General features: G+C 38.7%; 1 protein-coding gene across 1 annotated transcript in view; it reads left to right on the top strand.

Annotated features, from left to right (window-relative positions):
* Positions 1-425: 425 nt before the first annotated feature.
* The window catches only part of LOC127652981 (adhesion G protein-coupled receptor L1-like), a 280,814-nt gene continuing 268,964 nt past the window's right edge, over positions 426-12,275 (top strand). Inside the window, 1 exon segment of the mRNA XM_052139444.1 lies at positions 426-460. Coding sequence (XP_051995404.1) covers positions 426-460 — 35 coding nt within the window.

The raw sequence follows: 12,275 nt of genomic DNA, 5'->3' as shown, positions 1-12,275 counted from the left end.
GAGTTTTTTCAGGCTAACTTAAGTCAGCAGTTCAGTGATACGCTGCTTTGGCCAGGGCCGTTTTACCCTCCATTAGACAAAGTGCAGGCTGGTAGAATTTTGTCCCTAAGCTTCAGACCAGGCCAGAGAAGAACACTCGGCAGAACTGGGATCAGAGTGTATGTGTGTGAGAGATACAACTGGATCTGACCGCTGGATTCCATTTCAGCTGATGTTGCACTGGGAGCTTCTTGCCTACAAAGCCAAGGGATGTGTGTGTGTGCGTGTGTGTGTGTGTGTGTGTGTGTGTGTGTGTGTGTGTGTGCAACACGAGCGTGTGGGTTTTAGGAAGTGAGAACTCCACAGAGAACAAAAGGATTCAGGAAAATAAGCATGTTAGCATAAATGTGTTTGTGTGGGTGTACATTAACATCTATGTGGGCTGAATGGGTGCTGAATATGCAAAACGACTTAAACAGAGGTAGGTACTTTAGTTTCTTTTCTACAGTCCACACTATATATTTCTTTCTGTTTAACTAAACTATTTACACAGCAGCAGAAAACTATTGTCATTCCTCTTTTAGAGTGTTAAATACAGTTATGTTAACACACAGTTAGGTTAAAAACACGAGTGAATGCAGAGTAGCTACATTGCTAGTAAATATGGTTATCAATCCCATACAATTACTTTATGAACGTAGTTTATAAATCTCCTCTATTGTGTACACACACACACATACACTTAGCGGTAGCTCCTCTGACTGTAAGATAACAAATTATTCAACCTTTTTTTATATTAGACACAGCTGAGGTAATCTTACCATGTCTATAAACTCAACCCATAAACTCAGAACCTGACAACCAATTAGAGTGCTGCTCTCCCATCAGCCACGGCTTCACCAGGGAGCCACGGAGACACCTGTGCTTGTATGTGTAGTTTTAATTGTAATTAATGTATTACTGACCTTGCTGACTCGAGGTCCCTTTCAATATGTTGTAATTATCATGCCAGTTTTGTTTTCTTGGTATCAGCAATAGAGACGCTATATTCTCACTTCAGCGGTTGTTGAGGAAAATGTGCTTGGAAAGAAAAGAATGTGATTTCCTCAATGTAGAGGAGGATTTCTGAACCTGTGCACAAATTAACACTGCTGTGTATTGGAGGGTCAGCACCTCACATACAGTATACACATAGGAAATGTTATGTCGGCATGAAATCAAAATTGACCCTATTTACAATGATTTTAATTGTAAAAAAAATTGGCCACGTAAGCATAAATGGGTCATGAAATGGAGAATCACATTTTACTTGATATTTAGACATATAAGTGGTAACTGTACTATAAACGTATTGTATATTTTAGAACTCAAAACTTCCTCCAGAGTCTAAAAAGAGCATTTACAGTTGCCACCCTGCTGAAACATCACGTTTTGAAATCTCTCTTTGTGACGTCATGACATATTGCTCATTTGCATTTACACATCCCACAACATGCGTCATCGTACCCTTGGCCCCGCCAACTGGCACACAGTTCGAGAGAGGAGGCCTTCCATGGCTAACTATTCCTAACATAACACCTGAGGGCACCCATCTGGACTATTTTGAATTATTTTGTACATGAACTACACAGACTCTTTGACCACCGCCATGTATCTTGCCGCTTTTAAAAGATGCGTTGTCAAGTTACAGCTCTGAAAGAGATTCTGTCAGCCATGTTAGGAGATGATCAACGTTATTCGCTTCACCTGTGAGTGGTCATAATGTTTTGGCTCATGAGTGTATGTAAACGTACTAAGATGAACGTCTTTGACTGTTTTGATGTGTTTCCAGCGATGTGCGCCTCAATGCTGTTTGATTTTGTATGTATGTGCGTCTAGTTTCATGGACTATGCGTCTGGACTATGTGTGCGTTTTTTCGGCTCATGTCGTCGTGGATCACTTGTGATAAACACTTGGAACCTATACAAAAATAAATAGTTTTGTTCATGAATATTTCAAATGTCATTGTTTATGGTGCTTAGTGTTAACAGTTTGCTTGAGATTAACAGTATAATATATTCGTATGCAATGTGTTGGATTTGCATTATGTGAAAACCCTGTTTTTTTGTTTTATAATGTTGAGGGGCATGTTCCTTCTCTTCAGACTGAGTTTGCTGAATTTGAAGGTCTGCATGATGTTAGCCAATCAAAACAGTGGGTGTTTACGTTGAAGTTTTAAGGAGGCGCTTAGGCCAGTTCCAAGCGTTTCAGACTTGAGGGCTGAAAACAGGGTGGAAAATTATAATATATTACTAAATTGTGATTGTTTGGTGCAACAAAACTTTTATTACATTATCACTGGACCTCAGGAAAGATAATTAAATTACAAAAAATAGCAAACTTCCACTGAAATTACTGACACATATCTGCTGAAGTGCGTGAGACTGCTCAGTAGTTATGCCAATAGTAAAAAGTTTGTATTCAGTTTAAACCCACCCCTTCCAAAGCATGTCATGTACACAAACCTGGAATGGTTGCAGCAAATGCAGAGATGGTGAAGAGGTGTATTTTGAGCTGTTTCCACAATTCATGTTTCAGTGTTAAAAACATCAATACACCAAATAGCATCATCGTGCCACTTTACTGCAAATTTACATCCCCTGGTCACTATATGCCTTCAATGTATGAAAAAGAGAAGCTTGAACATTCTGCCTTACATCTTCTTTTGTGTTTCATTGTAATGATGTAGTATTGAGAAGCATGATGCAGATCTAAGTGCAGCTTTATTAAAAGGCAAACTAAACACAAGAAAGTACAAAACAGAACACTCCAACACAACAGCCTTACAAGGACAAGAACTGACAAAGACACAGAGAACATGAGGGCATTATATACATAAAGACTAAAAAGGTTAACACGACTAGTAACAAGACACACTGAGGACAAATAAACACAGGAAACTGGAAACAAGGGCAGAACTTCAAAATAAACCACACAAGAAACCCAGTACCCTCTACTGGACAGTAGGGAACATCCCATATATGACATCCATTCAAGAAAGTCAAGTGGATTTGAAAGGGCAAATAAAAGATGACACAATTTTCATTTTTTAAGGTTCTTCTATGGCTGTAAACCCTTAATTGTTCCATCTGTAATGTTTAAATCTAGTCTTTTGGAGGAGGTAAAAAATGGACCTGGACTTCCTGTTCATTTATTTGAACTGCTGTTAATTATGACAGTCTACATTTGAATTGAAAATTGTTTGTATGTTTGTTTAAGTGTCTATTTCTTTCTGTGGTCAAGTAGATGGGGCATTTTGAACTTCTACATGCTACAAGTCATTTTGATCAATGTTTGCAGCAGCTCCCACTAGCTGTAAGGCAGTAGGAATTGTTGTGATATTAATTACTCAGTGAGAGTCAATGTGTGTATAGCTTTGCGCTGATGGTATGTGTGGACCAGCGAGTCCATTTTCTTCTTTGCAGTGCAGTCACAGTACTCCAATAAAACATAACTATTTTTATTTAGTGTCTTTCACTTCAGCTTTTGTAGGGGCTAACAAACCTGCTGTTTTAATGAAAGAGCAGCAGCCATCAATGCATTTTAATGCTTTCAATGCTTTAAAGGTTTGGTATACTGAAAAATATTTCCTTGAAAAACATATCAATATCAGCAGAGCAATCAGCAAAATAATACTTCTGCCAAGAAGCCTTATAATACTGTAATCAAACTTTACCACCAATTGCTGCATTGTGCATTAACGCAAGTACTTGAAAAGCACCTATGGTGCATCTTGTGGTTTTTAAAGTCAAGTACTAGGTTATAAAATAAGGCCCAAAAATAGATTATTATTATTTTTACTCTTAAAGGAAGGGCTCACCAAAAAAATATTAGTCCTCGTTTTCTTGCCCCCCATATCATTCTGACCTTTTCCAAAACAATGAAAAGTGGATGATGATTTATAGCTTCAAAAAGGACAAAAGACACCATGAAATCTTCATAAAAGTAGTTTAAACATTCTTCTGAAGCCACAGGACTCAAGACAAAAAAATAAATAAACACCACAGAGTAATTTTCTCATATACTGAATTATTTAGGAGCTAAACTGCTGTTTTTAGTTTCCAAATTACAGAATTGCTTGAGTAAAATGGTTTTTAAGAAGCAAGATAGAAAGCCAAAGAAAATATATACATAAAATGTGTAATACAATATTCATATTATTTCCTTTCTGCCGGGGTGGCCCAGAAACAGAGGCTACAAGAGTCCAAATGAATGATATCCATGCTGCCAAAATAATAACCAGAAAAAATAAAAAATAAATTGTTTGAACTTGGTATAAAACTGGACTTTTAATAAAAAACAAGCCCAAAATGGACTGTGTACTTCTAGCAACCAGCCAGAATACACTAGCAACCACCTAACATTGTAATATCACCTAGCAGCTAGACAGAATACCCTAACCAGGGCTGGACTGGTAATCTGGCATACCGGGCATTTTTCTAGTGGGCTGACGCTTTGGGGCCAATCAGGGGCGGACTGGCCATCGGGAGAAGCGAGCATGCCAGAGGATCGACCGTGATAAGCTAAAATGAGCCACTGCGTTATACAGAATGGACCACAAAATGGTGCCACGATATGCAGAAAAGGACAGGGAACACCCCCCGCTCAACTTTTGGGCCAGTTGCTATGTAAAATCACGGGCCGATTTCTTTTCCCAGTGCAGCCCTAACCCTAACCCCATTGCAACATGCATGAATGCCCTAGCAACCACCCAGAAAACGATAGCAAATGGTTAGCAACCACTCTGAACACCATAGCAACCACTTTCAAACTTTAACTCTGTCATCAAATTGCCAAAGTATTCAAATTAAGTACAAAAATTTGCGTAACCTTCAAAGTGTTGTAAACTTTGGACAAGTCATTGTCAAGTTAACATTTAAAATGTATCTTTACAAACTTCCTTTTTCTAGTTAATTCTGATTTGACTGAGTCTTGCATTTTATTGTATGCTACAGCACCCATTAGTTATTAATGTATTGCACCCTACAGTATTTTCCCTTAATTTATTTTATTTTAACACATCTTATTCTCAGCATGGCACAAAGGCAGAGGAGGAAACTAATGCAGGAATGTGATGTGAAGAAAAACTGTAATTATGAAGAGTTTTGTCCTGTTTTTAAATAAGTGTCTCATTTTACACTTTGCAGGGTGGGGCCAAGACAGATTTCCTCATAAACAGACTATAAAGGTTCTTCAAACTGAACCATTCTCCCAGAGGCACATTTAAATAAAGTAAAGTGCTCCACAAAGAGCTGCTAGGCTTCGAAAGGAAGGGGCACCCAAAATGTGCCCTTCAGCACTCTATTCTTGAATTAAAAAGGTAAATGTTCAGGTAACATTAAAAGCCTGTGTTCATTATGCCAGAAATTCATTTTTTGAGAGGCTTATTTTGTGGCTTGAGCGATTAGACAAGGTGCAGAGAGAGACTGACAGTCCTATAACTACACACAATAAGCGAGGAGGGACAAGGACGCTTATGACAAAAAAGTAATTCTTGATGAATTGATGGGTAGGGAGATTTTGCTTATTTCATTTTAGGGAGGAAAGGAAATTATCAGGCAGGAGTGTGCATTGACGGATTTTAAAAGCCCAACTCATCTCACAGCGGACTCCTTTCGGGGATATAGTTTAAATGAAAACACAACGATTTAAAATAGTGGGTGACAGATTATGATTAGGACAGTAGATTTGTGACAGAAGTCATTTCCTGAGGCAAAGTCATACTAATATTACGAAAGGGAGATGTTATACCTCAGAAAGACTTGACCGTTTTTTTAAGTCCCTTGTCTGGTGCCAAATTCAATCAAATCTAATTCAAACGAACTGTTCAATGTTCTAGCAAACATTATCTATTTAGTTTTTGAAATGACATTGCTGTAAGTCATTTTTGTACTTATAATATTCATCACTAATGCAGATATCGTCTATATGGAGGATGTACAGTAGCTCCACAATTTATTTGGACACTTATGTAATAGTTCAAAAAGCTTCATAGAAGTATAATAAAAGTGGTCAGTTTGACTTGTGAACTACACTGCCTGGCCAAACCAAAATTTTGGATTTAAATAAGCAGATAATCAAGAGCCTATGATTGGTTGCAGTATGTAGCTTCTCATTTCTTATACAACCATGTCGGAAGACATAACCCATGGTGGTGGAAAATATCTTACTGTGTTTCAGAAGGGGCACATTATTGGCCTGCATCAAGCAAAGAAAACTACTAAGGAGATTTCTGAAATCACTGGAATTGGGTTAAGTCCAACGCATTATTAAAACCTGGAAGGATAGTGGTGAACCATAGGCTTCGCAGAAGAAATGTGGTTGGAAACAAATCTTAAATGATCATGATTGGAGATCACTAAAACGCTTGGTGAAGTCACATCGTAAAAAATCGAAAGTAGAACTAACGGCTACGTTTGTATGTGGCCACAAGCAAAAAGTTAATATCGGTGAATTTTCATTTTCTAAAGCTCATCTTACTTGTGAGGTTCCTCAAGGATCCATTCTAGCTCCTATATTGTTTTACATGTGGTTCCTTTAGGTTCTATTTTAAAGAAACATAGTATAATCTTTCATTCCCCATCTGTCGCTCACTTCGACGTTGTGTCGAATAAGCGACACTAGGGGTCTCTTTTGAGTGCCGAAAATACCTCTGATCTATGAAAAAAGGCCAATGAGAATTAGGCAGACAGTATTTGCATACCCTGCCCCCGGACATATGGGTATAAAAGCGGGGAAATATATCGAGTTCATTCAGGATTTTTCTGAGGAGCCGGAAATGGTCCGGCCACCACAGTGGCTCGGCTCAGCGACGTGGCCGGGAGGACACAACATCTTGTTCCCTCCATCAGGGAACGGAGGTTACATACGTAACCTAGACATTCCCCGTCTGTCGCTCACTTCGACGTTGTGACGAAGAAGCGACACTAGCGCTCAAGAGAGACCCCTAGTGTCGCTTCTTTGACACAACGTCTCGTTCACTCCATCAGGGAACAGAGGTAACATACTTAACCTAGACATTCCCCGTCTGTCGCTCACTTCGACGTTGTGTCGAAGAAGCGACACTAGCGCTCAAGAGAGACCCCTAGTGTCGCTTCTTTGACACAACGTCTCGTTCCCTCCATCAGGGAACAGAGGTAACATACGTAACCTAGACATTCCCCGTCTGTCGCTCACTTCGACGTTGTGTCGAATTAGCGACACTAGCGCTCAAGAGAGACCCCTAGTGTCACTTCTTTGACACAACGTCTCGTTCCCTCCATCAGGGAACCGAGGTAACATACGTAACCTAGACATTCCCCGTCTGTCGCTCACTTCGACGTTGTGTCGAAGAAGCGACACTAGCACTCAAGAGAGACACCTAGTGTCGCTTCTTTGACACAACGTCTCATTCCCTGAACCTAGACGTTTTTATGTGGATGACACCTAAATCTATTTGCCCTTGATAAATGATAAGTGTGGCTTGAAACCCTTACTTGCCTGTTTATCTGATCTGAAATCTTCGATGTCTTTACATTTCTTAAACCTGAACTAAGATTATTGTGTTTGGCCCTTCTGAGGCCTCTGGTATTCCTAATCTTCATTTTGGCGAACTATCTCCTTAAGTTAAACCATTGGTGAAAAACTTGGGTGTTTTATTCGATAGTGCCCTTAAGCTTGATAAACAAATACATTTTGTTGTCAAATCTAGCTTCTTCCATTTACGAGTTTTGGGTAAATTCAAGTCTTTTCTCTCCTTCAAGAACTCTGAAAGGGTTATTCATGCTTTTATTTAATCTAGACTCGACTGTTGAAATTCTCTCTATATAGGAATAAGCCAGTCATCTCTTCCACGGTTGCAAATGGTTCAAATGCTGCTTCCAGGCTTTTGACAGGTGACGCAAACATGAACATACAGCTCCTCTTTTAGTTTCCCTGCACTGGTTACCAATTTGATACAGAATTGAATTCAAATTATTAATATAAATCCTTAAATGGATTAGCGCCATTCTATCTCTCTGATCTACTATCTGCTCACCAGCCTGGGAGATCACTCAGGTTCTCCGATCAGAGGCTATTGAGTGTCCCCAGATCTAAATTGAAATTTACCGTGCCTTTGTGGTAGTTGCTCCTAAGCTTTGGAACTGCCTACATGTTTTCATTAGAACTGCTTTAACAGTACAAGATTTTAAATCAAAGTTAAAAACTAATTTATTTTCACTAGCTTTAAATCAATTATAGATGTATTTTGATGTGTAATGCACTTTATTTCTGAATAGTCTTTTAGAATATTGTGTAACTGCCATTGTTTTAACTGTGTTATATAAATAAATTGACAAGAAATCCACTAGTTTGTGAGTCTAATTGGAAAAGAAACTACATCAGTTTGCTAAGGAGCATAAAGATTGGACTGTGGAGCAATGGAAAAGGGTCATCTGGTCTGATGAGTCCAGATTTACCCTATTTCAAAGTGATGGGTGTGCCAGGTTAAGAAGGGAAGTGCATGAAGCGATACACCCATCATGCATCACACTGTACAAGCCTCTGGAGGAAGTGTTATGATCTTGGTTTGCTTCAGTTGGTCAGGTCTAGGCTCAGCAACGTTATGTGGCAATAAAATGAAGTCAGCTGACTACCCGAATGTACTGAATGACCAGGTTATCCCATCAATGGATTTTTTCTTCCCTTACATCACAGGAATATTCCAGGATGACAATACCAATATTCATTGGGCTCAAATTGTAAAACAGTGGTTCAGGGAACATGAGGAATAATTTTCACTTATTAATTTGTCCTGAGTCAATGAGTCCTGACCTTAACTCCACTGAAAGTCTATGAGATGTGCTGGAGTAGACTTTATGCCTGATTTGTGAATACATCCTTCTTTTGAGTTCTTCTCAATGAATCAGATGATCTGGTTCACAAAACCAAAATGGTCTAAATGGTTTGTTCATGAATCGGGACTGGCCTCAAATTCAACTCAATGATTAAAGGAATATTCTGAGTTCAATACAAGTAATCGACACATTTGTGGCATAATGATGTATTTTGACGCGTCCCTACTTTCTCTAAATAAAGCAAAAATCGAAATTACAGTGAGGCACTTTCAATGGAAGTGAATATGGCCAATCTTTTTAGAATTTAAAGGGAAAAATATATTGTTTAATTCATAATTTTTAAGGTTGTTTATGGGTTTAAGGTTTACCACGTTATGTCATCATGGCAACAGAGTTGTAAAATTGGAAATAACTTTACACAGAAAAGGTTAGTAAGTAATTTTCTTACACTAAAATCAAATTGTTTACGTCTTGTGGCTATACTTTTAAAACAGTGAGTATTTTAACGTTTACATATTGTAATTCATTTCTATTATTAGCGCCACACTGGAACCCATATTTTTTGGGAGGGACAGGTCTAAATTAATTTATAACACAGAATATTCCTTTAACTGCAGCAGGCAACCGCTCACTCGATGGGAAGATTATCATTGAATAAAGATGTACATTGTGATTTCTGTTTCTCACAGAAAGCTATTGTAAGACATTAAAAGACTGGAAATATTGTAAATAAGTCATGTGGACTATCTTTTATGATACCTTTATGGTCCTTTTATATCATACCCTTCATTGTAATTGCATGGAGAAGTAATTCAGGTATGCCACTGTATAGAGAAAATGTACATAGGGTGGCTATATGATGGCTATCAATTTTATGCAACAGATCAATGGCAGATATGATTTGCATTGGGAAAGGAAGAAAATTAGCATTATGGATATTTGCATAGATATACTGTTTTTAGGGCTGCAGTTTCTGGTAGGACATATTCAACTAGTTTTAGCCCATACTGTATTTGAAATATGGATCTTTTAGGCTGCTCATTAATAGAATTCAATTTTGGATTGGTTAGGATTTACTTCAAGCAAGCACAGCTTTCTCATCTGATAACCACAGATATTGAAAATGGACACAGGGTGCCAATGGCACCTACATATGTCACCTGCTTCCACAGCAGAGTTCTTCTCAATCCCTTTTCCAGTCTCTTGCGATCTCCGCAGGAAAGATATTTCAACGAATTATATAAAAAAATCTCTTGGAAAAGTAGTCTTGCATGGATCTCCTCTGCTTCTTAAGCCCTTCTCCTTTCATTGCAACCCCCAGGGGGAAGATGGATGGGTTTGCCCTGGGTGACAGGGAAGGAAGGATTGCTAATATTTTCATGATCTGGGGCAATATTGTTGTGACTTAACCTTTCTGGTGTGGAGAAGAAGAGGTACATGGTTTGGTTGGTGCTGAGGCAACATGGATGAAGGGGAGTGGTGGGGCTTATGGATATTTACTAACCGTGTCTCCATCCATCAAAAGCAAGGCTTCGTTTTCTCCTGTCCATCAAAGTCCTTCCTCATTGGCAACTCACTTCCTCAACCCTTTCAGCCTCTCAATATATGTGCATGATTTAAAAATGTGCCGCCCCGTTGCTGATTTTTTTTTTGCTGTCCATTTGCTCATTGCTGACCTGCTCCTTCGCTTGGTTCCCTCCTCTGTTTTTCTCCAATTATTGTCCCTCTTTCACATTTGGTGCAGGCTGTTAGGAGTGTGTAATGTGAGTATGCTGGGCAGTCTGTGCTCAGTGTTGGACAGATATGGTCTATTTTGCAATGCAAAGGCAAAATACAGTAACTACACATTTAGTCAAAATTGAGTAATGACTGAAATCAGGTCTTTAAATGTTGATCTGTCCTGTGACAGATGGGTATGGCTCAGCTATGCTCAAATTCAGACAATTCAGATTTCCCTATCATTTATGTAAATTTGCTGACCTGCAATAGACTTGCTTTAACACACAAAATGTACACTTTCTCCATCAGTGATTCTCCTTACTATATACAGTTATTGCTTAAGAAACATAACCACTCAAAAAGTAGCTTTAGAACAAATATGAAAACTATATTCGGTAATTAAAAATTATTTAGAATTTTTTTAAACGTTGCACTGCTCGCTTGCAGTGAAGGTGGTAAATACACTGCAAACGAGCAATGCAACAAAACTAGAATGCTCATGTAACAGGTAAAGGATTGTCAAGGAGGAGGTGGGAACGGTAACATAAAGTTTTAATGTCAAATTTAAAACAAACATAAACAAACACAGACACGCATGCATGTGTCTCTCTCTCTCAAACTGGCGTCTCCGACTCCCCTTTATCTCGCTCTCCCGCTGATCAGCTAATTCAGCGCCGGCTGTGCAACTTCACGGACCGGTCATGCCCTCCTCCATGACACAGGTCACATTATATTTAACAAGGTGTTTATTGTGCTATGTGGACAGATTCATTTATAATAAGAGTATTCGGGAGTGCAGAACTGCAAGAGATTCTGCAATGCTCAATTTCTGTGTATAAGTTTTGTCTTGCAACTAAGTGAGCCATTATGGCACAAAAAAACAATAAATTAATTCAGCTTAGCACTTTTGCTGTATGTGTAGTCTATATAAAGAATATGGCATTAAGTTGAACAAAGTATTTAATGTAACCTTTTATTAATCAACATTAAAAACCATGATTAATATCAAGGGAAATAATCAGCAATAAAGTTGTTTGCCATAATGTGCAGCCCTAGTGTAAGGTCATGTAAATGTGTTAAATGACGAACAGCTTTGTGTGTTGTATTGTTGTTGCAAGTTAGAGAAAAAGTGAGTTGTCTTCAATTCAAGGTCTTCAACATCGCAGGATGATGTTGTGAAGCAGAAATTTTCCATTGTCTTTGCTTGGTATAATAACACCTGTTGAGTTTGTGCTGCTCAGATTAAGTCAGACTGGGGTAACTCACAGGCACGTCCTGATTCTGCTGAGTTAGACGCGTTCCTGGATCCTCAAGGGAGGCCCTTAAGCAACTCGGCACAGTACCCATCATAGTACGATGCATTGTTGTAGAAACTAACTAGTCATGACTGTTTTCCAAAACCATAGTAACTACTGTATGTCGCACATCCAACATTCAACCCACATTGGTTGGGCTGTCATCAATGACATTACACAGGGGGTGGAGTAATAACTTCTACAAATATTCAATTATAATAGCTCATTTACAACTGCACCAGAAAGGCATGTAATGCTATAAAGCTGCTGAAAGCGACATGCACTTTGTAATGCAACAGATACATACGCTGCAATACTAGGGTTTCCCTCTACATTAGACTTTGGAGTTCCCCTGATGCACTTGAGCATAGACACACATGGGCACTCTTCAAAAACACATTAAAGAAACTTATGCTTTAACATAAA

Source organism: Xyrauchen texanus, chromosome 12 (genome assembly GCF_025860055.1).
Source record: "Xyrauchen texanus isolate HMW12.3.18 chromosome 12, RBS_HiC_50CHRs, whole genome shotgun sequence".
NCBI classification, from domain to species: Eukaryota; Metazoa; Chordata; class Actinopteri; order Cypriniformes; family Catostomidae; genus Xyrauchen; species Xyrauchen texanus.
This window is presented reverse-complemented; position numbering and strand designations above follow the sequence as displayed.